The sequence below is a fragment of the Trichosurus vulpecula genome, chromosome 7, assembly GCF_011100635.1.
Source record: "Trichosurus vulpecula isolate mTriVul1 chromosome 7, mTriVul1.pri, whole genome shotgun sequence".
NCBI classification, from domain to species: domain Eukaryota; kingdom Metazoa; phylum Chordata; class Mammalia; order Diprotodontia; family Phalangeridae; genus Trichosurus; species Trichosurus vulpecula.
In genome coordinates this window covers 32,277,214-32,302,192 of record NC_050579.1, presented here as the reverse complement: position 1 = coordinate 32,302,192, position 24,979 = coordinate 32,277,214, and the positions used below count along the sequence as shown (strand labels likewise).

Genomic DNA, 24,979 nt, shown 5'->3' with positions numbered 1-24,979 from the left:
GCATCCAAAATGAGAGCGGGTTGCTTTAAGAAAGGCACAGCTGTAATCTGAAGCCGGCTGGCTGTTGGACTGGGAGGCTGGGGAAAAAAAAAGAAGACTAATGTACTTTTTAGAAGGAACCCCTCACTGTGTGCGGGCTTGGTCTGACCAAAGTTGAGAGCAAGACCGGCAGGATCCCCAGGTAAGGGAGCTCCCACCCTGGCTAGGACAGAGTAAAGGACACCCCGGGCTCCGGGGCTAAGGAGAAGAGACCAGAGGAGCCTGCATAGGGAGGGGGTTTGTAGGATGGGGGTCTCTCCTAAGACCTGCAGCAAAGGCTTGGGGAACAAGCCGGGGGAAGGGGACCCTCACAGAATGGGGGAGTGGCGTCCAAGGCCTGGGCATTTGCAAGAATGGAACGAATGCTTTCTGGCCGTGGCGTTTAGGGGAGAGGGGCAGGAATGTGGGGCCAGAAGGAGAAGGCCCTGGGTTTTGCAGAATTTATGCACCCAGACATAAAAGAAGGCTTGGGCTGCTTCCCAAGAGAATGGGAGGGTCAGTGGGGAAAAGAGGTAGATAGAGGCAGCCACACATAGAGATATTAATGGTGGTGATTGGTAACATCCACATGGAAGTGCTTTACATAGATTATCTCACTGGGAGCAAATCAAAGGCATTTCCCATCTCCTTTAGGAGAAGATGGGCTGGGGAAGGGCTCCCACGTGGAGCAGCAGGAGAGAAAGCCCTTACTGGCACCCCCACAGCCTCCCTCCCCTGTCCAACACTGACAACATCCAGCTTTCTCTTCTTCCTTTTCAAAATCAGCTGGTGCTGATTTCAAAGGCAACTCCCCAGAACTCTGGAAGCAGCTGTCTAGCTGAACTCTGCCTCAGGGGGAATGAGTGGGGGAGGGTACAGCTGGGGCTTGGGCCCTGGCCATCCTCAGTCTCCCTTTCCTGCTTCAATGTGCCAGCCAAACAATTTCCAGATGTGCTGGAGCACAATATCCCAGTGGGGGCATCGGCCTCCTCCAAAGGAGCAAAGCTTCTTGGCCAAGCCTGGGATGTCTGATGTGGGATGCTGGTGAGCCAATGGCCTGGAGACTGCCGCGCCCCTTCTGCTCCCCAGGGGGAAGCCACAGTAAAGATTAGACGCAGTGCCAAAGAAAATCGACTGGCTTCCCAGAAACCCCGCTGCCTGGCTCTCCCCCATACTGCTTAGTGTTCCAGCCAAGGACGGAAGAGAGGGTGGGTCTCTTGCCAAAAGCCGTAGCTCCTGAGGGGCAGCATGGTGAGGGAGCAGCTCCCCTGGTGTGAGGGTGTTTGGCCTCACCCATAGATCGAGTCAGGCCCCTTGGGACTGATGAGAGAAGCAGCCCTGGAGACCCACCCAGAAAGCAAGAGGGGCCCTTCTCCAGGCTACCTCTTCCAGACCTGAGGCCTGGCTTGACCTATTCTGGTTCCTTGAGTCTGAAGTGGAAGGAGACTGAGTTCTCAAAGGTGGGAGGAATGAAGAACTTAATGCTGGGTCAGAGCCTTAACTAGGATGGGACAACTGGGACTTTGACCTAGGGAACAGAGGCTTAGAGGGGCACTGACTGCTCTGGACTCCACATCACTTTGAGCTTAGCACCCAATTAGCAGTGTCTTTTGGACTAGACCTATAACTTCATTAGTATAGGGATTGCTAATGAGGATCCTTCCCCTACCAGTGTAGAATGGTACCTTCTGTACAATATGGATTCTTAGAGAGTTTCCTGGGACGCACAGCTGGCATGTATCAGAGGCAGAACCTGAACCCAGCTCTACCTGCTTCCCAAGGCTGGCTCTCTATCCACTACCTCCACTGCCTCTCTAATTAGAAATCAATAGTTAAAATGAGAACCTATGTGCAGTACGGAGAAAAGAGTCAGCTGACCTGGGTTCAAATTATCACTTGTGTGACCTTAGGCTTCAGGGCAGCTAGATGGCACAATGGACAGAACCCAGGGCCTGGAGTCAGGAAGACTCATCTTCCTGAATTCAAATCCAGCCTCAGACACTTACTAGCTGTGTGACCCTGGGTGAGTCACTTAACGTTGTTTGCCTCAGTTTCCTCACCTATAAAATGAGCTGGAGAAGGAAATGGCAGATCGCTCCAGTATCTTTGTCAAGAACACTCTGAATGGGGTCATGAAGAGTGGGACATGACTGAACAATGACCTTGGGCTTCACCTCTCTGAGAATCATTTTCTTCCTTTGCAAAATGAGGAGGTTGAACTAGCTGACTTTGAAAGTCCTTCGAGGGGCCTGTGATGAGACTAAGGCGTATTTGCTCCCCTCCCTGAGCCAACCCCTCCTATGTTCTCCCACCATGAGTCTGAGGTCTCCACCCTCAAGGCCTGGCTTTCGTCTTTAAAAAGTTGACCTGGAAGCCTCTTCTACACAGCTTGTCCCGGACATGTTTCCTAGTGCTTGCCTGGGGCACCATAATCAATCTTTGACTCTGCTTTGGATGGGGTATGGTCCAACAGGGGCTGACCTCTCCCAGGCCCCTGTAGAGAGGAAGAATCCTTTCCTTGCAGAGGCAGGGGGTCAGGCCCTTCCTCTGCTTCAGCCTCCATATGGTGCTCAGGGGTTTGTGGGTCTGGGAGGAGAAGTGTTTTCTGTACAACAGGATTTAATTAGAAACACATGTGCTGGCTCCTCCTTGTCTTCCCAGCTTGCAGGGAGGTTCGTTAAATACCAGCTGCCTCGTCTGGGTTTGGAGGATGTGGCTTCAGGGTGGGCCCCTGACCTTGGCTTGGCTTGGGCTAGGCCAGGCCAGGCCTGGTCTCACAAGTGAGCTGGACAACACCGAGGCCAGCTGTCCCCAACCCCATCCCCCCAGTGCTTCCAGCTTGCCGGGGTTCGTGGCCCAGCCATTACCCTTTGGATGAGACGGTGCCATTTTTTTTCCACATGTGTGCAGAGGAGATAACAATCTCTTGCTCTTGCCAAACTGTATGACCTTTGTCTGACCATGAGGAGATGTGTTCTGGTGAGGGCAGAGTCCCTGGTCTCACAACTGCCCACTCCCCCACTGCCATATGCACACCAATACCTCTATTGCACAGTCCTTGGTGGAAAATAGAATCTCCTCTATGCCCCTTCCCCATCACCCCCTCCAGCATGAACTGGAGGTTAGAACCAATCAACTAAATTATTTATTTAGGTTCATCTCCTCTAGTTTTTCTCTCATTATTGTGTGGAAATGATCCTAGATTCTTGAAGTCTGGGCCAAAATTAGTGGTCCTCTGGTCTGCGAAGGGAATTATGATTATGAACCCCTTAATTTTACATATGAAGAAACTGAGGCCAAAAAAGCTTAAGTGACCTGCCCAAGGTCACATAGGTAGTTCTACTAGGTTGAAGATGTTTCAAAATGGTGGACAATGCATTTGTTGTCTGAGGACAAGCCTGGCTGAGTGTACAGAAGGCCATCATCCAGATGAAATTTCTCAGCTTCAGGCCCCCTGCCACCAAAGACTGTCTATTCAATCACAGGACCAATAGAGGTCAGAGTTGGAAGGGCCCTTACTTGAACAGGCATCCCTTCTACCACAGTAGCCTGACATGTGGCCCTCCAGCCTTTGCTCACCTCCAGTGAGGAGGTGTAATCAATGTTGGTGTGGAGAGGGCCTGTGCTGTTGACATCAATGAAGAAACTGCTGCATGTGGAATCAAAGGTCATGGGTTTCAATCTTGGCTCTCCTGTTTACTACCTATGTGACCTTAGGCATGTCTGTTCACTTTTCTGGGTCTCAGTTTCCTCATCTGTAAAAGGGGTGATTGGACCAGGTGACCTCTTCTGTCCTTTCCAATTCTAGCTGTAACTGACAGAAGGATAAATGTCTCGGATGGGTCTAGCCAGGGAGAGCACAACCCTTGGATGCTTTGGGATTGTTTTTCAGAATGGGGGGAATGATTTAGTTCTTGAACTATTCAGCTTTCTTCCTGTCTCAGGCACCCGGTTCCAAGCCTTGTTCCAGGGACAGAGCAGAAGGCCTTTTGCTCTCCTCTTGGTGACAGGGCAGGTTTGGATCCTCTGAAGCTGCATTTCCCAATACTAGATTGTTCAGTTGGGTGCATCCCTGGACCACAGCCTCTATTGGCATGAATTCCCAAATGAGAACTGGCTGGGAGGCCCTGTCAGCTCTGGGTGGGGCTCCTTCTTGGGTGGAGTGGGCAGCTGGGAGCCAGGGGAATGTCAAGATTTTTAATCTTGCACAGAGAAAAACTGCTCCTGAGGGACTAACTCTCACTTGGTCAGCTTCCTGGTCCTCTTCCTCTGGCCCCCTCTTAAAGAGGGTAAGAGCCTGCAGAGCCCCAATGCCCAGCATCTGGCAGATGAGCTGTGGCCTCTTTGGAGGAATGACCCAATCTTAATGGAAAGAAATCTGGAAATCTCTCTCCTGAGCTCCAGTCCTGTATCACCAAATGCCTGTTAGATGTCTCCATTGGGAGATGGAGCTGCGTGGTGTAATGGACGGAGTGCTGGATGTGGAGGAAAGAAACAAGGATTTATGAAGACCCACTATGTGCCAGGCACTGTGCTAAGTGCTTTACAAATATTACCTTGTTTGATCCTCACAACAACCCTGGGAAGTAGGTGCTATTGTGATCCCTATTTTGTTGTTGAAGAAACTGAGGTAGACAAAGGTTAAGTGACTTGCCCAGGGTCTCAAAGCTAAGCTAGTAAGTATCTGAGGCCAGCACTCTATCAGCTATAATGCCCAGCTGCCTCTGAGTCAAGGAGCCCTGGGTTTGAATTTCACTCCAATCTCACCATTTGTTCAACCCTGGGCAAGTCACTCATCCTCTTTGGGGTTCAGTTTTCTCATCTACAAATGAAAGGGTTTGGCCTTAAGATCTGAAATGCGATCCAATGATCTGAAATTTGACATATCCAAAACAGAACATTTCTTTTCCCCAAACCTTACCCCTCTTCCTAACTTTCCTATTTTTTTTTTTTAGAGAACACCATGATCCTTCCAGTCACCCAAGTTCACAATCTCATAGTCATTGTCCATTCTTTCCTCTCCATTCACTTCCCACAGCCGATCAATTGTCATGTCTTGTCTAATCTACTTTTCACATCTGTCTCCTTTTCTCCAGACATGAGACGTGCTCTAATTTAGTCCTTCATCACCTCTACCCTGGACTACTTTACTAATTTCTTAATTGGTTGTTTCCACCACCACTCTCCCTCCCCTCCTATCTATCCTCCACATAGCTGCCACAGTTATACACCTAGGCTCTAAATAATGTGAATAATAAATCTCCCAAAGCAGTCACAGTATTTGAATTCACACTGCATATTTCCATTAGGCTGGAACCAATTACCATGTTTTAAACAATTTTAACTTCAAATAGTGCAAATTTGAATACATGAGACCATTTCAGGGGATTAATTATTCACATTAATCAGATCCAAGCTATTTTTTTAAAAAGTAATTATACTTTAACATTCATTTTTTTTAAATTTTGAGTTCCCAGTTCTCTCCTTCCCTCCAACCCCCCCCCAACTCATTGAGAAGTCAAGCAATATGATATCAATTATACATGTGAAGTCATGCAAAACATATTTCCATATTAGCCATATGGCAAAAAAGCAAGAAAAATAAAGTAAGTAAAAAATGGTATGCTTTAATCTACAACCTCTTTGGACATAGATAGCATTTTTCTTCATGAGTCCTTTGGAATTGTCTTGTATCATTGTATCGATTAGAGTAGCTACATCTTTCACTGTTGACCATTGTTACAATATTGCTATTACTGGTTCTGCTCACTTCACTCTGTGTTCACTGTGAAGTCTTCACGGAAGTCTTCCCAGGGTTTTCTGAAACCATTCCCTTTGTCGTTTCTTACAGCACAATAGTATTCCATCACAATCATATACTACAGCTTGTTCAGCCATTCCCAGTTGATAGGTGTCTCTTCACTTTCCAATTCTTTGTCACCACATAAATTGCTGCGCTGTAACTATTTTTGTACATTTAGATCTCCTTCCTTTTTTTTATTAATCTCTTTGGGATACAGATAGGAACCTAAGCTGTTTTCTTTTTTTTTTAAAGCACAGGCATGATTATGCCACCATCCTGCTTAAGAAGCTTCAAGTGATTGATTTTGAGCCTCTAGGCTTGGCACTCAAAGTCTTCCTCATTTTGGCTCCAACTTACCTTTCTAGACTCATTTCATGTTATTTACCTTCATATGCTCTCCATTCTAGCCAAGTGTACTTGTTGTTCCCTGTATAGGGCAATCCATTTCCTACCTCCAAGCATTTGCACAGGCTGTTCCCATGCTGAGAATACTTTCTCTCCTCATGATCTCCTCTTGGAATACTGAGCTCTATTCAAGACTTTGCTCAAGTGACATCTTCTACATGAGTCTTTTCCTGATCTTTCTAATTGTTAGTACTTCCCCTGGTCTAACTAATTGTTTTGTATTTACTCTATTTTGTATTTACTTATTTGAATACATGTTGTCCACACCCCGCCCTGCCCCTCCCCCCACTAGAATATAAACTCCTTGTGGACTGGGCATGTTTTCATTTTGTCTTTTTGTCATCAGTATCGTGACATAGTGGATAGTCTCTGTGCCAGGAAGATGTGGGTTCAGGTCCTGCCTGTGACACATACTGCTGTGTGACCTTGGGCCAATTGCTTACCCTCACAGTGTCCTAGGCATCTCTCTAAGACTTTAAGTGACCAAGTTGGTGTTCACCTGCATTGTTAAAGGGAGCATCTTCACTGGGAATACCTTTTAAAAATGAAATCATATATAAAGTTCTCCCCCCCACCCCCCAAAAATCCCTGGCACATAATAAATGCTTATTGAATTGAAAGAAGCAATTAAAATTTTAAAAAAAATTTGTTGTTGTGTACTTAAGAAATATCATCAAAGACAGGCATTTCCATATACACAGAACAGCAAAAGAAAATTATATGCCAAATCACTATCGATTACATACATCTCACATTTGTAAAAGAACATAATAAATTCAGGTAGTAGTATTAATGCCTTCCTGCTTATTTGTGTCTTCTGAATCTCTTTCTGTTTTTATCTGTGAATTAAAAAATATTCTGTGAGTTTTTAAAAATGCTACAAGGATTCTATTTTCTGGTTTTTTTTTGGTCTCCCTATTGATGATTCTTTTTTTCTTTCTACATTCCCCCACCCCAAATTTTTATACCCCTTGTAAAAAATAAGGATAGTTCAGTAAAACAGACTTGCACATTGACCATGTCCCAAAATATGCATGCGTATTTACATGTATATATATGTGTATATACATGTATATATGTGTATGTATATAGATATACATATGTACATGCATACATACACATACACATACAAATATATATATATATATATATAAACTTAACCCCTTGAATCCCTGATTTCACTGTCGAGGGGTTAGTATTGTGTTTTGCCATTGGTCCTCTGGTGTGTAGTAGCTAATTATTGCATTGGTCTAGACCTGGAAAGGACCTAAGAAGCCCACCTAGTCCAGCTCCCACACTTTAACAGATAAAGACTTTGAAGCCCAGGAAAATGAAGAGATTTGCCTTTGACTTATGTAACATAATTATGTAACTGAAGAACTCATGTTTTTAAATCTTTCCAGATTGTTTTTTTTTTAATGTCATAGTTATTGTATAAATTGTTCTCCTGGTTCTACTCACTTCACTTTGAATCAGTTCATGGAAGTCTTCCTGGGTTTCTCTTTATCCATTCCTTTTGTTGTTTCTTTTGGCACAATAATATTTCATGACCTTCCTCTACCACAGTCAGTTGAGCCATTCCTCAGTTAAGGGGCATCCCACACCCTTCTTTTATTTTCAGTTCTTTGCTACAACACTAAGTGCTTTTATAAATAGTTTTGTTATATATGAATGAGTCCTTTCCCTCTTTCTTTGATCTTTTTGGGGGAATTTGAAACAGTCAATGTAACCCTTGTCACTAGCAATCCACGTTGTTAAACCTTCATCTGGTATCTTTGGCCTTTTAGCTGAAACTACAAGGTCTAATGCAGGGGTGGGGAACCTGTGGCCTCGAGGCCCTCTAGGTCCTCAAGTGTGGCCATTTAACTGAATCCAAACTTCACAGAACAAATTCCCTTAATAAAACTTCAGTAAAACTTGGACTCAGTCAAAAGGTTGCACCCAAGGTCAAAGGATCCCCATCCCTGTCTTTACTTCCTTGACTTGCATAGTGCTAAGTAACCTGGAGAAAGTGCCAAGGGGGCAGCAGGACAGGAGAGGAGCCTTAATAAATCCTGGTAGCAAACACAGGTTTGGAATAGAAGGAATATGGTAGAAAGAATGATGGCTTTGGGGTCAAAATTCCTAGGTTCAAATCCCACTTCTGACATTTACCAACAGTATGACCTTGGATAAGTCTCTTACCTTCCCTGGGCCTCAGTTTCTTCATCTGTAAAATGTTGAATTTGATGGCCTTTGAGGTCCTTTCTAGTTCTAGATCTATGACTCATTTGTCTCTGCTGTGAGGAGACCAGAATGTGGGGACTTAGGAATCCTGGGGTCCAATCTCATGTTCTAACCGGTAGATGACACTAGAGAAACTGGGTTTGAATCCTGGTCCCACCACTGTGGCTTGTGTGGCCTTGGGCAAGTCACTTAACTCTCTATTCCTCATCTATAACATGAAAGTGTTGTACTAGTCCAGTGGTTCTCAAATGTGGTCTGTGTACCTGGGGGTGGATGGGTGGGTGGCGGTGAGTCCCAAAGACCCTTTTTTTCGGGGGGGGGGAGGGTCTAATACATTTAAATTTCTAAGATGGTAAATATTGATAGATATAAGTCACATAAAGCTCTTTGGAGGTCCTCAATAATATTTAAGAGTATAAAGGGGTCCATTTGAGAACTACTCGCCTTTAAGCTCCCTGCTAGCTCCCAATCTATGATTCTGTGACCTGGATTCAAATCTTGACTCTGCTACTTTTAATGTGTGTGACCTTAGGTAAAGCACTGCCCATCTTTGAGTCCCATTTCCCAGAGGTATAAAAAGCAGGGGGGAGGGGAGGGTTGTAATAGATGATCCCTAAAGTCTCAATCCTATAAGTTCCCTCTCAAGGCCAATTCCTTGACAGGAAAATGATTTACTGATTCCCCCACAGCAGACTCTGGACAGCCCAGAGATGAGTCTGTCACGTCTCTATGAACCTACAGGAGCCAAATAGACAATGAACAGAGTAAAAGTACCATGTGGGCCATCACACTGTGGTTTATAGGAAGTGGCATGATGTAGTAGTAGTAATAATTAATAATAATTTGTTGTCCAGTCATTTCTGACTTTCTGTGACCTCATTTGGGGTTTTCTTGGCAAAGACACTGGATCGGTTTGCCATTTCCTTCTCCACCTCATTTTACAGATGAGGAAACTGAGGCTGACAGAGTTAAGTGACTTGCCCAGGGTCACACAGCTAGTAAGTGTTTGAGGCCAAATTTGAACTCATGTCCTCCTGACTCCAGGGCCATCACTCTATCCACTATGCTTTCTAGTTACCCCTGGTATACAATAAGAGCTTAATAAATGCTTCTTGACTGACTCGTTGATCCAGTTATTCCCAAGTTATAGGAGCTGCCTAGGGCTGAGACTGCACCTCAGGCCTGATCCCACACCACACTCTACCTAGGGTTGCCCAGGAGCCTTAGGACGTCGAACTCCACTGAAGCTGGCACCTCTCCACCTTTCCTTTCTCCTACAGGCCTCATGATGAAGACTCTTATGGCATTCCTGTGGGCTGTAGCCTTCGTGGGCTATAGCAACTCCCAGAACACAGCAGGGGCTGAGGTGAGCGAAGAATGGGGTACGTGTGAGTTCGGGGGTGGAGGAGGGTGAGTGAATCTCACAAGTCTCAGACCTTAGAGAAAGTTCTGGGATGTTGGGAGACCCTGAAAAGGTTTAAGTCCTGGCTCTTACTGGGTGATTGTGGGTAAATCATGCCACTTTTCCATCTGCAAAGTGGGGATAATGATACTTGTGCCACTGCCCACCACAGAGTATTTCATAAATTTCAAAGCCCTACACAAGTGTCTCTTTCCTTTGCCTTCCTCCTCCTTTGTTTTTCTACGAAAGGACATTGGAAAGCAAAGCGACCGAGCACGCCAGGGCTGTCCTGCCCATTAGGTGACCTGAGCTAACCCCTGGGCTACAGCAAAGGGTGCAGAAGAATCTCTTTTTTTCTTTTAAAATACTCTGTATGTGCTTTTGTTTTCTTTTTTTGCACATCACTCTCACTTCCTGATGCTCCCTCTCTTTCCAATAGAATGGCCCTTATAACAAATAAGTAGAACCAAATGAAACATATCAGCCCATTAGCCGTGTCTGAAAAACAGTCCATACCTAGAGTCTACCACATCTTTGCCAAGAGGCAAGAGGAATGTTTTGTCCCCGAGTCCTTCCTGAGTGTTGTGGAGTGAAAGGAACACTGGATTTGGAAGGGAGACCTGGGTGTGAATTCTGACTCTCATCTAGTACTTCAATGAGCCTGGGCCAGGCTCCTTCCCAACCTGGCCTCTGTTTTTCCCTTTGTAAAATGGAGGATTTAGACTAAATAGTTTTTGGAGTCCCTAGCCCCTTGAGGTCAGGAACTTCCTCGTTGTTGTATGTGAATTCTAAGCACCTACCACAGAGCTTGGCTCCTGGTAATCATTTAAATGATTTTTCTTTTCTCTCTCTCTCTCTCTCTCTCTCTCTCTCTCTCTCTCTCTCTCTCTCTCTCTCTGTCTCTCTGTTTCTCTCTGTCTCTGTCTCTGTCTGTTTCTCTCTCTATTTCTCTCTGTCTCTCTCCCTCTCTGTCTCTCCCTCTCTGTCTCTCTCCCTCTCTGTCTCTCCCTCTCTGTCTCTCTTTCTCTGTCTCTTTCTCTCTCCCCCTCTCTTTCTCCCCCACCCCGTCCCTCTGTCCCTCTTTCCCTCTCTCTTCTTTCTCCTCCCTCCCTCCCTCCCCCCTCTTTCTGTGTCTCTCTTCCTCCTTCTTTCTCTCACGTCCCTTTCCCCCTCTCCTCTCTCTTTCACTTGCTTCCTTCTCTTCCTCCCATTTGTATACAGGACTCCACTCTCCATTCCCAAATGTGGATACTTTGTGGATCATCTCTCTGTCACACATCTTGAATCTCAGGTTGGCTTCTCTGCTAACTCTGCTAACTTACTCCCCCAAGGGCGGTGCTCTCTCTCCCCGACTACTTTGTAGATAATTACCTAGTATTTATTTGTATTCATTCTGTACGCTACTTATATCTGTGCAGACCCTTCAGTCTCTCTGCGCCCTGAGACAGGCGGCACTCAGGAACTTGTCTGACAAAGAGCTAGCTTAAACGTTTACCTGGCTGACTATTTAAATCTCCCTTAATAAGAAAGTTCCTTAAAGGGCAGGGTCAGTTTCATTTCATCAGGGCCTAGCACAGTGCTAGGTACATAGTTGGCACTTAATGAATTCTGGTTGATTGACTAACTGCTAATGAGCCTGCTTCTGGATGGCCTCTCCCCATCCATGAGCTGGTGGGTACTTAAGGAACTCTTCTTTTTAACATTAGGCTAGGTTAATTAAAAAAGTTAAATCCTCTAGCCAACAAAAACGGAAAGCACCCACCTAGAGTTCCTTTGTCTAGCTTGCCTCCCCAAACCAAGGAGAAATGGTCCATGGATTGCCTGGGCTTGGGGAATTTCAGTCCTCTTCATGACTTAAATCTGCAGCTCTTACGCTTTTCCTAGGAGCCTCTGCCAGGGCCTGATGCCACTGGGGCCGCGGTGGTAGAGGAGGAAGACCCCTTCTTCAAAGTTCCCGTGAACAAACTGGCAGCAGCTGTCTCCAACTTTGGCTATGACCTTTACCGCCAGAAGTCCAGTGAGAGCCCCACGGCCAACGTGCTTCTGTCTCCGCTGAGCGTGGCCACAGCTCTGTCTGCTCTCTCCCTGGGTGAGTTCTCCCACAATCTGTCTAGTCGTTATGATCGGTTCCCTTTTATTTTGTGCATTTATGGAACATTCTTCCGAGCAGGGGGCCACAGGCTGCACCAGACTGGTAAAGGGGTCCAGGACACAAAAATGGTGAAGAAATCCTGGTCTAGGACTTGTTCCCTTTGAGTCCAAGAGCAGAGAGGAGTGGAGAGAGCACTGGATTTGGAGTCAGAGGACCTGAGTTCAAATTCTCCTAGGATACTTACTGTCTATGTGACCACAGGCAGTCACTTAGTCTCTCTGAGTCTCGGTTTCCTCATCTGTAAAATTAGAGGTGGGATTAGATGGCCTCTGAGTCTGCTCCACTTATACCCTAGCCCTCTGTTCTCCCACAGGTGAATTTTTAAGTTAGAATTTGGTCACACAATGCCTGGAGTGCCACTGTCTTGGGGTAGGGTGGGACTAAGAAGTCTGGCCCAAGAATTGGATTGTGGATGTGTATGTGTAGGGGGAGGGCTGTGATGACATAATCATCTCACTAGGTAAAGGCTACAATCAGCCTCTACCTGCTGACCGAGGGATGCCTTGGGAAATTGTCCAGGTAATCTGTCCCTCTCTCCCTTCTTCCCCTTGCTTGTGTCCTTACATCCAGGGCCAACAGCTATTCATTTTCTTATTGAAAGTCTCTAGGGATAGGTACCCCATACCTTTCCTTAGTCACCTATGCTTCTTCTTACTGAAATTTTTTTTAAAGTCTTCCTTAGTTCCAACTAGAATCTTTCCTAGTGTGATACACACACACACACACATATGTACACACACACACACACACACACACACACATATATATATATATATATATATATATATATATATATATATATATATATATATATATACATTTTGATCCTTTAGACATGGGGAATAATTGCTTAGTATCCCAGCTAGGTGGCACAGATCGTGTGCCAGGCCTGAAGTCAGGAAGACTCATCTTCCTGAGTTCAAATCTGGCCTCAACCACTTACTAGCTGTGTGACCTTGGACAAGTCACTTAATCCTGTTTACTTCAGTTTCCTCATCTTGTAAAATGAGCTAGAGAAGGAAATGGCAAATCACTCCAGTGTCTTTGCCAAGAAAACCGCAAAACGGGGTCATGAAGAGTTGGACATGACTGAAAAACAAATGGACGGCAGAACCCCCATCTTGCAGCCAAGATCCTTCTCTTGCTCTCAGTTTACTGATTGAACCCAACATCCTTCAATAAAGTGAAAAGAATGGATTTGGAGTCGGAAGGCCTGGGTTCAAATCTTGGCTAGGTTGCTTACAACCCATGTTACCTTGGGCAAGTCACTTAACTTCACTGGACCTCAGGTTTCTTGTCTCCAATGAGGGGATTGGATGTGACGATCTGCCAATAAAGGTCCCTTCCTCATCTAAGTTTCTGATTCCATGATCTGTGATCACCCATGAGGCAGGTGCTGAGCAGAGGACAGAGTCCACCATTCACCGTGCCCTCTACTATGACCTGATTACCAACCCAGACATTCACAGCACTTACAAGGAACTCCTGGCCTCTGTCACTGCTTCTCAGAAGAATCTAAAGAGCGCCTCCCGGATTGTCTTAGAAAAAAGTAAGTCTTTGGACTCAGTGGCAGAAAAAGAATGCTGATTGGTCCCCAGGTCGTGTATATGTCCTTCAGGACTGGACCTGGCACTCTGCGAGCATGCCTTCTGCCGATAACAAGGGGAGGCATGGGCAGCCCAGAGCACCAGCCATGGTGGGCTAAACATGGTGGGCTGAGGGGGGTAGTAGATGAAGCTGAGCACTGATAGGCGAGTAGAATAGCAAGAAGGAGAATGAGTCCGTTGCAGGAAAATCCCCTCAAAAAACTCTTTTAGAAATCGATGGATCAACAAGCATTTATTTCTTTTAATACGTTTTTAGCATTGCCTTTTGGGTTTTTTTTCCCATCACTATAGTTTTCCCCTTTGCCCCTCCCTCTCCTTCTCCCAGAGAGCCACAAATAGTATTTTGTTAAGAGAAAAAAAATAATGGGTTTAATTGTAGCCTTCTCTAGGGCAGGATGGGGAGGGAGGGAGGAAAAAAAGGTGCACAGCAAAACAAAAGAAAATTTAGAAGGAAGCGCAGAAAAACAGGGTAGCTTTGAAATATAATGTGTAGTATTTATTATAGTTTTTTTAAAAGTAAACAGTTTGAAATAGAATTTCATGGCTTTATATGGAATCTTCTCTTTATGTTGTGTTGTATACATGGAAATGTTCTTTTTTATTTTTTTTTGGATTTAAGTTCAAAATGAATTTTAAAAAATTTTAAAAAGAAATAAAAAGAAAAAAGAGGGAAAAATCAGCATAACTGATTTTATACTTCAAAAAAGTCTGAAAATATGTTCAGTGTACTACTCTTGTAGACTTTCCAGTTCTGCAAAGGGGTGGGGCGGAGGTGTTTTCACATATCTCTTTTTCGAGCCATGCTCGGTCTTTATAATTCTCAATAAACATTTATTAAGTGCCTATTATGTGCCAGGCACCATACCAGGTGCTAGGGATAGAAAGTCAGAGCTTTGAGTGCTACAAGAAGAGGCTGAAGTGCCCTGGGTAGCCAGTTCAAGCCCATGCATGGTGACCCATAGCCTGGGCCTGTCATGTTCCAAGGTCAAAGAACTAGACTTCATTCTCCTACACTGACCATTTCTTTGCTCCCTAGAGCTGCGGATAAAATCTAGCTTTGTTGCGCCACTGGAAAAGTCTTATGGGACGAGGCCCAGGATCCTAACGGGCAACTCACGGATCGATCTCCAGGAGATGAACAACTGGGTTCAGGCTCAGACGAAAGGGAAAATCTCCAGGTCTTCAAGGGATCTGCCCAATGATGTTAGCATTCTCCTCTTCTCTGTGGCTCACTTCAAAGGTGAGAACCCAGCAATGCTTGCTGTCAGCCAAGGGGCGGGTCTGGGGCCAGGAGGCCGGATTGGCCAGATTGGAATTTGTGAAGGGGGGATCAGAAAGGGGAAATGGATGAATAAAAAAGCATGAAGTGCCCACCATGGAAAAGTGTCAAGCCCACTGGGAATATAAAGAGGAAAACAGAGCAGTCCCTGCTTTAGAGAGTTCACCACTAGACATGAGAGGAGGAACTTCTCCCTGCTGGTACCGGGAAGGTTTGGTTTAGTTTTTTTTTGTTTTTTAATAACTAATTAATTTATTTTTAGTTTTCAACATTCAGTTCCACAAGCTTTTGAGCTTTAAATTTTCTCCCCCTCCGTCCCCTCTCCCTTCTCCAAGATTGTGTGCCATCTGATATAGGTGGTACTTATACATTGATATTAAACATATTTTCACATAAGTCATGATGTAAAGAAGAATTAGAACCAATGAGAGGAACCACGAAAAAGAGAAATGAAACAAAACAACAAAAGAAAAGGGGAGCAAACAGCATGCTTCCATCTGCATTCAGACTCCTATAGTTCTTTCTCTGGATGTGAATGGCATTTTCCATCATGATTCTTTTGGAGTTGTCTTAGATCTTTGTATTGCTGAGAAGAGCTAAATCTATCAAAGTCAGTCATTGCATGCTGTGGCTGTTACTGTGTACAATGTTCTCCTGGTTCTGCTCATTTCACTCAGCATCAGTTCATGTAAGTCTTTCCAGGTTTTTTCTGAAGTCAGCCTGCTCATCATTTTTTATGGCACAATATTCCATTACATTCATATACTGAAACTTGTTCAGCCATTCCCCAATTAATGGGCATCCCCTCAATTTCCAATTCTTTGCCACCATAAAAAGAGCTGCTATAAATATTTTTGTACATTTGGGTCAGAAGGTTTGGTTTCTGACTGGCCTGAGATTTCAGGTCCTGGTAAAGGACTCCCCACTACTAACACAATTCTTTGTAAGTTATAGTCCCTTTTTTTTTGAGGCAATCAGAGTTAAGTGACTTGCCCAGGGTCACACAGCTATTAAGTATCTGAGGTCAGATTTGCACTTAGGTCCCCCTGATTCCAGGGCTGGTGCTCTATCCACTGCACCACCTAGTTGCCTTATGCAACTTACAGTTTTACAGAATTGCCCAGAGGACTGAGCCATTAGGTGACTTGCCCAGTGTTGCCCAGCCAGGATGTGTCAGAGAGGATTTGAACTCAGGTCTTCCTAACTCCTCCACATGCACTCCTTCATGCTTTTTTCCTGTGTGGGTCCCTCCCCGACTGATGCACCAGCTCTCTATCCACAATGTTAAGTCTCTGAGGCTACCCTGGGAGCAAAAAGCCTTCTGCCTCACCCCACATGTATGTATATCTATCTATCTATCTCTATATACATATGTATATATGTATATTTTCCAGGGAGGGGAGTGTAGGGCTTCATGCCAACCAGTGGTGGTGGGCACAGGGAACCCCTTCAGGTATGTCCCCACAGCCATGGGCAGAAGATGCCCTAGATGAGCTAAAGACTGGGGTCGAGTCCTTTTTTGTGGGTGAGGGTGAGGGTTGGGGCGAGGAAGCCAGGGCGAGCTGGTGAATGGCTAGCAGTGATGAGCATTCTGGGACGGTTTCCTTCTGCCAGTGAGGAGGAGGAGGAAGGCTTGCTCCAGGAGCCTTTGAAAGCAGCTGGATGGCGCCCTTGCTTCAAACACTGACTTCCAGGAATGCATATTAGTTCCAGATTCTACAGCAGGGGAGCTGCACTCGGAGGATTAGCATATCAAAGCAGCATGAGATTGGTCCTTAGGTTCTCACCCTGGCATTCCTATGGACTGGTTATTTGACTGAGGGCAAGGCACTTCCCTCCTGGCTTCTACCAGAATCCCAATCTCTTAATTCTAACACCTTCCCTTCATCGATGATTTCCTATTTATTCTGTATGTATTGTGTCTGTCCATAGCCGTTTGCTATTGCTTCCCCTTATTGACCAACCCAGAGTTCCTAGGGAAGGGACTGTCTTCTGCCTTTCTTTGTATCTCCAGCATTTAATATAATGCCTGGCACACAGTTGGTGCTTAATAAATACGTATTGTCTTCCCCTCTCTGAGCTTCCCTTCCCTCCTCTGTAATAACAAAAACAGTCAATTTAAGCCAACAAGCATTTATTAAGCACCTACTACGTTCCATTGGCGGCTAGGTGGTACAGTGGACAGAGTGCCAGGCCTGGAGTCAGGAAGTTCAAATCCAGCCTCAGACTAGCTGCGTGACACTAGGCAAGTCACATAACCCTGTTTGCCTCATTTTCCTTATCTGTCAAATGAGCTAGAGAAGGAAATGGCAAACCACCCCAGTATCTTTGCCCAGAAAACCCTAAATGGGGTCACAGAGAGTTGGACACGACTGAAAATGATTCAACCACCACGTGCCAAGCAGTATGCTAAGCAGTTTGGTTTCAAAGAGAGGCAAATGGCAGTCCCTGCCCTCGGACAGGGAGACCCGGGGCCAACAGCTGCGAACAGAGAAGGTACACAGGATAAATTCGGGGTAGTCTGTGAGGGAAAGTACTGTGATGAAGGAGGCCTGAGAAGGGCTTCTTGCAGGAGGTGGGATTTTAGCTTGGATCTGAAGGTATCTGTGATTTTATGCGGATAGGCAGCTGGTGGTACAGCGGATAGAGCGCCGGACCCGGGTTTAGGAAGACCTGCTTCAGACACTAGCTGGGTGACCCTGGGCGAGTCATTTGATTCCTTCTGGCCTCAGTTTCCTCATCTGTTCATTGGGAATAACAACAGTGCCTATCTCGTTTTGAGGATGACACGTAAAGCCCTACATTATTAACATTATATTATTACATTATATAAGGAACTCCAAGGTGAGGGATCACTCTCCATCAATGCAGGTTGCAGCCTCTCTGTGCTTTCTAGTCTTGGAGGTCAGCCCACAGCACTGAGAAGTTCAATAATGGGCGCAGGGTCACACGGTCAGATTTATCAGGGGCAGGTGATATAGCTCTCAGATTCTGTTATACTAAATGATGGTGTCTTTACACTAATTTTATAAAAGGGGTCTCGCCCCCGCTCCACCCCCTTGTGCCTCATTTGCCTTCCTTCCTTTTATTATTATAATAATTCCTCTGGGGGCCTGACCTACGATTTCCAGCTTCTGACTCCTCCTGGCTGTGTGGCCTTGGCCAGGTCACTTCAGCTCCAGGGACTCCAGGCAAATGGCTAAGATCCTACCTGCAGAGTAGGTGCTGGTCCACAGCGGCTGGAAAATTTCTCTAAGACTTCCCCAATGCAATGAAATCAGTAAACCAGTTTTAAAAACAAACAAACAAAAAAACAAAAGAAGCTCATGCTTCTATATGACTTCCAGGTTTACAAAGTGATCCATTTACATGACTTCACTCGATCCCCAAAACCACCCTGTGGGGGAGGCACTGTTATCACCCCCTTTCTACAGACAAGGAAACACAGAGAGGGTGACTTATCCAGGTGAGCGTCCGAGGTGGCGTTCTGGCCTATATCCTTCATTCTTCTGGTCCAGGGTTCCATCCTCTACCCCACTATGGATGACAGGATGGTCTCTAAGGCGCCTTCTAGGTCTAAAACGCTGTTATTTGAAATGATCGTGACTGTAGACTAATTTTATAAAAGGGTTCTGTGCCCTTTCCCCCTCCCCCCAAAAAAGAGAAATCAAAGTCTTTCTTACCAGTCTCCGCTCCTCCCAGACTGCTACAAAAATGTGTGTTACTTTAGAGGAAGGCAATGTGGTACAGTGGGAGAGCATTGGCCTTGGGAGTCGGGGGCCCAGGGTCACATCCTGTGTCTGACACTTTCTACTTGTCTGACTAGGGGCAAGTTGCTTGATCTCTTCTGTCCACTGACTCATCTCGAAAATGAAGGGACTGGGCTAGATGCTCTCTCCAGTCTGGCTCTTATGTATATAAAAATGTCAAATCAGCTTCTTTTCTTTCTAATGCTACTTTAAGAGTGTTTCCAATGTCCTGTACACACTGCTTTGGACCCCACATTCTAGGTTACACAATATATCTAGGATTCTAGTTACCATTCTATGCTCATTCTCACAGGTTTTCTTTAACCAGGACAATTTCCAACCAGCTAGTTTTCTTTAGGCCTAGTACAAATCCATTGCTTCGTTTAGTTTGACGTTCCTGGTCCCTGCTGTTCTCGCTCTGCTGAAAGACTGCTGTCTGTCTGATGTCTCTTTCCAGGGCAGTGGGTGACAAAGTTCGACTCCAGAAAGACTTCACTTCAGGATTTCCACTTGGATGAAGACAGGACCGTCAGAGTCCCCATGATGTCAGACCCTAAGGCCACCCTTCGCTACGGCCTGGACTCTGACCTCAACTGCAAGGTCTGTCTGGCAGTGGGGTAGGGTCAGGAGAGGTGAAGGTCACATGGAGAGAGAGTGGTTTGGATGCTCCTCTGACTCCAAATCCAAATCCAGCCATTATCCCCATTTCACAGATGACATAAATGAGATTCAGAGAGGGGGAAGAGACCCTCTCATAGTTTTACCCTCACCAGAAATGTTAGAGTTTTTCCACTAAAGATTCAGTGCTGGGAGCATTTAATAAGCACCTACTATATGCCTGGCACTGTGTTAAGTCCTTGGGGGTACAAAGAAAGGTAAAAGACAGTCCCTCCCCTGGAGGATATCCCAGTGGCGAAGATGATATGCAGATAGTTATGTGCAAACAAGATATAGACAAGGAGATGATAGAGAGAAGGCTTTAGTATTACTAGGATAGACAGAGAGTTGAGGGGCTAAAGAGGGGGAAGAGAAGGCACCACCATTTCCACCCACCAAGGTCAGCCAACAGAGATAAAAGGATGGAACCGAAGGGCCCACAGGGGCCTTCCTTTCCTCCTCTCCAACCAGAAACACCCTCAGCTCCCATAGAGAAAGAAATGGAAGGAAGGGGGAGGTCGAGAGAAGGGACATGGGGTAGTCCCCAGTCTTGGAAAGGGACCTTGGAGGACCTTCCATCTAGTCCGACTCCCCTCCTTTTCCAGAGAAGCTAGGTGATGTGCCTAAGGTTTCACGGATTGGCACTGAACTCTCTGCTTTCCACTCCATGGTAGCAAGCTTCCTTCTGTCCCTTATGGCAGCTCAATAACGCTGTCCTTCCTAGATATCAGAAAAGCAGCCTTTAGTAAATTAATTTTCACCAGCTCTGACTGAGTGACATCTGAATGAGTGACATTTTATAGTGTGTTGCTTGTGTATGTGCTGGAGGTACCCACCATGTGCAGGTGCGATTCCTTGTAAGTCTTTTCTTTTGCTCCGCTATTTTCCTAAAGTACTTAGCAAAGTGCCCTACTCTGTTTCCAAGTAAGTCAACATGCATTTATTAAGTGCCAGCTACATGCCAGGCACCGAGCTAGGTTCTGAGGATACAGGACAGTGCCTGCTTTGAAGGAGCTTACTTTCTAACCAGAGGATGTGATATATGCATAAAAAAGTTAATACAAGATATAGATAAAAGTAAACAAATTCCAGACCATGGGGAAACAGTACAGACCTTTTGTAGGAGTTGACATTTGAGTTAAACCTTCAAGGGGCCAGGAAAGGAGAGAATGCCAGGCTGGGGGACAGCCTGGACAAAGTCATAGGGAGGGGTGAGAGATGAAAGGGAACGGATGTGGAGCAGCAAGTAGGGCAGTGAGACTGAATGCTTCAATAGGGTAGCATTGGATGGGTGAGCATCCTGGAAGGACTGGCCACACCAGGTTGGGAAGGGCTTTAAATGCTAATAATGCTTTAAATACTAAACAAGGGAGTTGGCATTTGACCCTAGAGGCTGGTTGGCCTTGGGGGGAAAGGAGAGACTCAGAATCCAATTCCAGTTCCACCTGCCCATTGTTGCCTTGGCTGAGAATTCCTTTCAAGTGCCCTTGGTTTCAGCCTGCTGTAAGAAAGCGGTTCAATATTTCATTTCCTGTTCCCCCAATTAAAAACAAGAAGCTTGTTTGTGGCAGGAGCAGCAGGAGAAAGTGATAAGCAGGAGTCCATGCAGAAGGACTCATAGGCTCTTGGCTAAAGCGTCGATTTCAGAGCTGGAAGGAGCCTCAGAGGTTATGAAGTCCTATGCCCTCATCTGACAAAGAGGCAGAAGGCAAGGCCCAGGAAGGATGAGTTACTTGCCTAAGGTGACACAGCAGCAGAAATAGGATTCAAACCTAGGTCCCCTAAATCTCCATTCTGTAGGTTCCTCTGTTGATCGCCTCCAATTTCTCCTGTCTTTGTTGTGTTTGTGCATAGTTGCTTGCATGTTGTCTCCCCCATTAGACTGGGAGCTCCTTGGGGGCAGGACCAATCTTTTGTCTTTCTTTGTATCCCCAGCACTTAACACTGGTCTATAGTAGGGGATTAATAAATGTTGATTGACTGACTGTATCATGCTGTCTGCCACGGAGAACTTGGAATAATTGTTAACTTGATTATGAGGAGTAGTGATGGGGCTGATGATGAAGGGGCGAGTCCCCCTCATAAGCTCTAACAGAAGATATGGAGGCAGTGTGCATGTGGAAGTATGCACGCACATGTGTGCATAACTCCCGTCCTCATTAACTTTGAAATGCTTCCTTTCTACCTTCTCAGATAGCCCAGTTGCCCTTGAGCGGGAGCATGAGTATAATTTTCTTCCTGCCTGTGAGAGTGACCCAGAACTTGACCCTGATTGAGGAGAGTCTCACCTCTGAGTTTGTCCATGATATCGACAGGGAGTTGAAGACCATCCAGGCTGTGCTGACTGTGCCTAAGATCAAGCTGACCCATGATGGCGAAGTCACTGAAACCGTGAAACAGCTGAGTAAGTGGGCGAGCAGTTGATCCTACATCAGGTGACATGAACAATGGGGCATAGCGTAGATTTTAGGAATGCGGGGACCTTAGACACCATTTGGTTCAACTCTTGCATTTGACAAAGGAAGAAACTGAGGCCCTTACAGGTTAGGTGACTTGCCCAAGGTCACACAAGGTAATAAGGGACAGAGATGGGATTTGAGCCCATTTCCTCTGTAGTGAGCTGGGCAGTTTGGCTGGAATGTAGAATGTATAAATGGAAGTGCTATCTATTATCTATCTGTATATGTGTGTACACACATGTGTATATCTACATCTACATACATGTAGGTATGTACATGTACATGGGTTTCTATGTATATGTGTGTGTATGTATGTGTGTGTATCCAAAGCCCCATTGTAAAAAGATTTAGATGCCAAGCAGGGGAGTCTGTATTTGATCCTACAGGCGTGAGGGAACTGCTGAGCATTTCTAGGGTGCCTTAGGTTTTACAAAGTTCTCTTCTCACCCTGCTCGTGGGAGGCAGGGAATAAATAATAACTGACATTTAAACAGTGCTTGTTTTTTTTGTAAAGTTTACAAAGAGCTTTGACATGCATTATCTCATTTGAGACCTCATAACAATTTAGAAAGGGAGGCAGTGGAAGCCTTATCATACCCATTTTATGGAGAAGGAAAGTGAGGCCCAGAGAAGGGGCACAAATATATATTATCCCCATTGGACATGTGTGGAAAATGAGACTTCAGGGAGGCAGAGTGGCTTGCCCGGAATGCCCAGCTAGTATCTGAGCTGAGACTTCCACCCAAGTTCAGTGTTCTTCCCACAACATCATGGGAAGGGAGCTGATCAGCAGCGATTCAGAACGGAGATGGTTCCCTAATCTGAGCAGCTGTGGGGATTTTTGAGGCTGGATTCCTCCCCACCTGGTCTCCTGAAGCCCTGGACGATTTGGGAGCTATGATGAGGTTGGCAGGAAGGGCAAGGCCCCTCGCTGCAGGTTCAGGTGGACCTTATCAGCTCAGATAACTCACCTTTTTCCCCACCCTCATTTCCTGAAGATGCCCCTTTGGCTCCACTGACAAAGCCCCACCCTCATCTAAGCCCCCATCACTTCTCACCTGAACTATGGCAATGGCTTCCTCATTGGTGTCTCTCCGGCCAGTCTCTCCTCATCCCAATTCCTCCTTCACTCAGCTGCCAAAGGGATTTTCCTAAAGCACTTGTCTGAACTAGGTCACTGCTAGGGCACCCTCCCCTGTACCAGCTGGCTGCACACACACACACACACACACACTCTCTCTCTCTCTCTCTCTGCTAAACGAAGGTCACCTGATTTGGAGTCAGAGGACCTGTTTTCTCTTCCTTCTTTCCTCTCTCTTTTCCTTCTTTTTTTTTAAAGTCACTAAGCCTCAGTTTCCTCATCTGTGAAGGGGGGGTACTCACAGCACCTGCCTCATGGGGTTGTTGCCAAGTACAAATGAAATAAGGCATGTGACACATTTTGCCAACCTCGAAGTACCTGATAAATGGTCATGATTACTGTTGTATTAGTAGATGTTTCACGTGATTTGGGCCACATTTGGCCCTCTCTGGGCCTGCTTCTTCATTTGTAAAATGAAAGTTAGACTAGGGGACTTCTCAGGTGCTTTCCTGCTCTAAATCTCTGAGCTTCTAATCTCTAAGGTCCCTTGTGGGGATCTGAGATTTAGTATGGTACAATCAAAAGAATCCAGATTTGGAATCTGAGGATCTGGGTTCAAATCCTGGTTCTGAACTTGGGATCCCAGCTTTATAGTTGGAAGGGACCTTAGAGGTCATCTAGCATACTCCCTCATTCTACAAATGAGAAACTGAGGCCTCAAGGGACTGGCTGTGCAGGTTTTAGGAGGCAGAGGCAGAGGCAGTTGTCACAAATCCACGATTGGTTCCACTGTATGGTGCTCTCTTCTTGCTCTCTGTGACATAAATAAGCCCCTTCATTTTTTTTTTCGAAGGGGGGAAGGCAGGGCAATTGGAGTTAAGTGACTTACCCAAGGTCACAGCTAGTAAATGTGTCAAGTCAGATCTGAGGCTGGATTTGAACTCAAGTCATCCTGACTCCAGGGCCGGTGCTCTACTCACTGTGCCCCTTCATTTTTCTGGGCAGAACTTTTCTGTAAAAGAAGGGTTGGTGATGACCCTGAAGGTCCCTTCTAGACCTAGGCCGAGGTTCTCCCTGGGGCTCTGGGGACAAGAGGCTTCTCATGGCAATCTCTCCTCTCTTCAGAGCTCCAGTCCTTGTTTGATGCCCCGGATTTCAGCAAGATCACAGGCAAACCCATCAAGCTCACCCAGGTGGAACACAGGGCGGCCTTTGAGTGGAACGAGGACGGGGCGGGAACGGGGCCCAGCCCTAGCCTCCAACCGGCTCGCCTCACCTTCTCTCTGGACTACCACCTAAACAAGCCTTTTATCTTTGTTCTCCGGGACACGGACACTGGGGCCCTTCTCTTCATCGGCAAAGTCATGGACCCCAGGGGCCTCTGAGTGACCCAGGGCGGACTGGTGTATGTGCTGTCCGCAGGCTGACCTGCAACTTTCCCACACACGTTCTGCAATAAAGGTGGTCATGTGAGCCTCTGAAAACTGCCTGCTTTGCCTCTGTCCTGGGCTATGGGGTCTACGGTTCCTGCGGGGCTTCTGGCTTTTCAGGATGAGTCTGCAAAACCTGGCATTAGCTTGCAGTGGCCTGAATTTCACAACAACCTGGGGAATTTGCCTCCCACATGCAGGATGGTCATCTGGGTGGGGGGGGGGGGGAGGGGTGGGGGGGGCAGGCGACCCCCCCACTTTTTAAGCCAGCTTAAAAGCACCTTGAAGTATTTAAAGCTCTGTCACGTGGCAGAGGGGTCAGACTTGTTCTCTTTGGCCCTCGGGGCAGACCTAGGAGCAAAGGGCAAAAACAGCAAAGAGGAAAATTTAAGTTTGATGATAACAGACAGGGCTGTCCTTAAGGAGAATGAGTTGCCTTGAAAGGTGGTGGGTTTCTGCAATCCAACAAGCATTTCTTAAGTGCCTGCTATGTTCGAGGCAATAAATGAGGCACTGGAAATACAAAAGGAAAATGAAAAACAGTCCCCTCTCCTCCCTTATCAGGGAATCTTCAACTAAAGGCTGAGTGACCACTGGTGATGGATGAATAAGGAGGAGGAGGAAGGAAGGGAGAAGAAAAGAGAAGAGAAGGGTTTGTCCTAATAGGCCTTTCTTTGAGATATGGATTGGGCTAAGTGCTACCGAGGTGCC

The 24,979-nt window shown here is 46.0% G+C and overlaps 1 protein-coding gene across 1 annotated transcript; it reads left to right on the top strand.

Moving 5' to 3' along the window:
• SERPINF1 (serpin family F member 1) lies at positions 1–24,322 on the top strand. Its single transcript, XM_036768958.1, has 8 exons — positions 1–181; positions 9,733–9,818; positions 11,739–11,943; positions 13,400–13,555; positions 14,650–14,853; positions 19,099–19,241; positions 21,492–21,702; positions 23,964–24,322. The coding sequence occupies exons 2-8, from the start codon at positions 9,738–9,740 to the stop codon at positions 24,221–24,223; spliced, it is 1,260 nt and encodes a 419-aa protein (XP_036624853.1). The 5' UTR covers positions 1–181; positions 9,733–9,737; the 3' UTR covers positions 24,224–24,322.
• The last annotated feature ends 657 nt before the right edge of the window (positions 24,323–24,979 follow it).

Coding starts and splice junctions, on each gene's coding strand:
- SERPINF1 (XM_036768958.1), top strand. CDS start 9,738: ATGATGAAGACTCTTATGGCATTCCTGTGGGCTGTAGCCTTCGTGGGC. Junction 11,944..13,399: donor TCTGTCTGCTCTCTCCCTGG/GTGAGTTCTCCC, acceptor CCCATGAGGCAG/GTGCTGAGCAGAGGACAGAG. Junction 14,854..19,098: donor CTCTGTGGCTCACTTCAAAG/GTGAGAACCCAG, acceptor GTCTCTTTCCAG/GGCAGTGGGTGACAAAGTTC.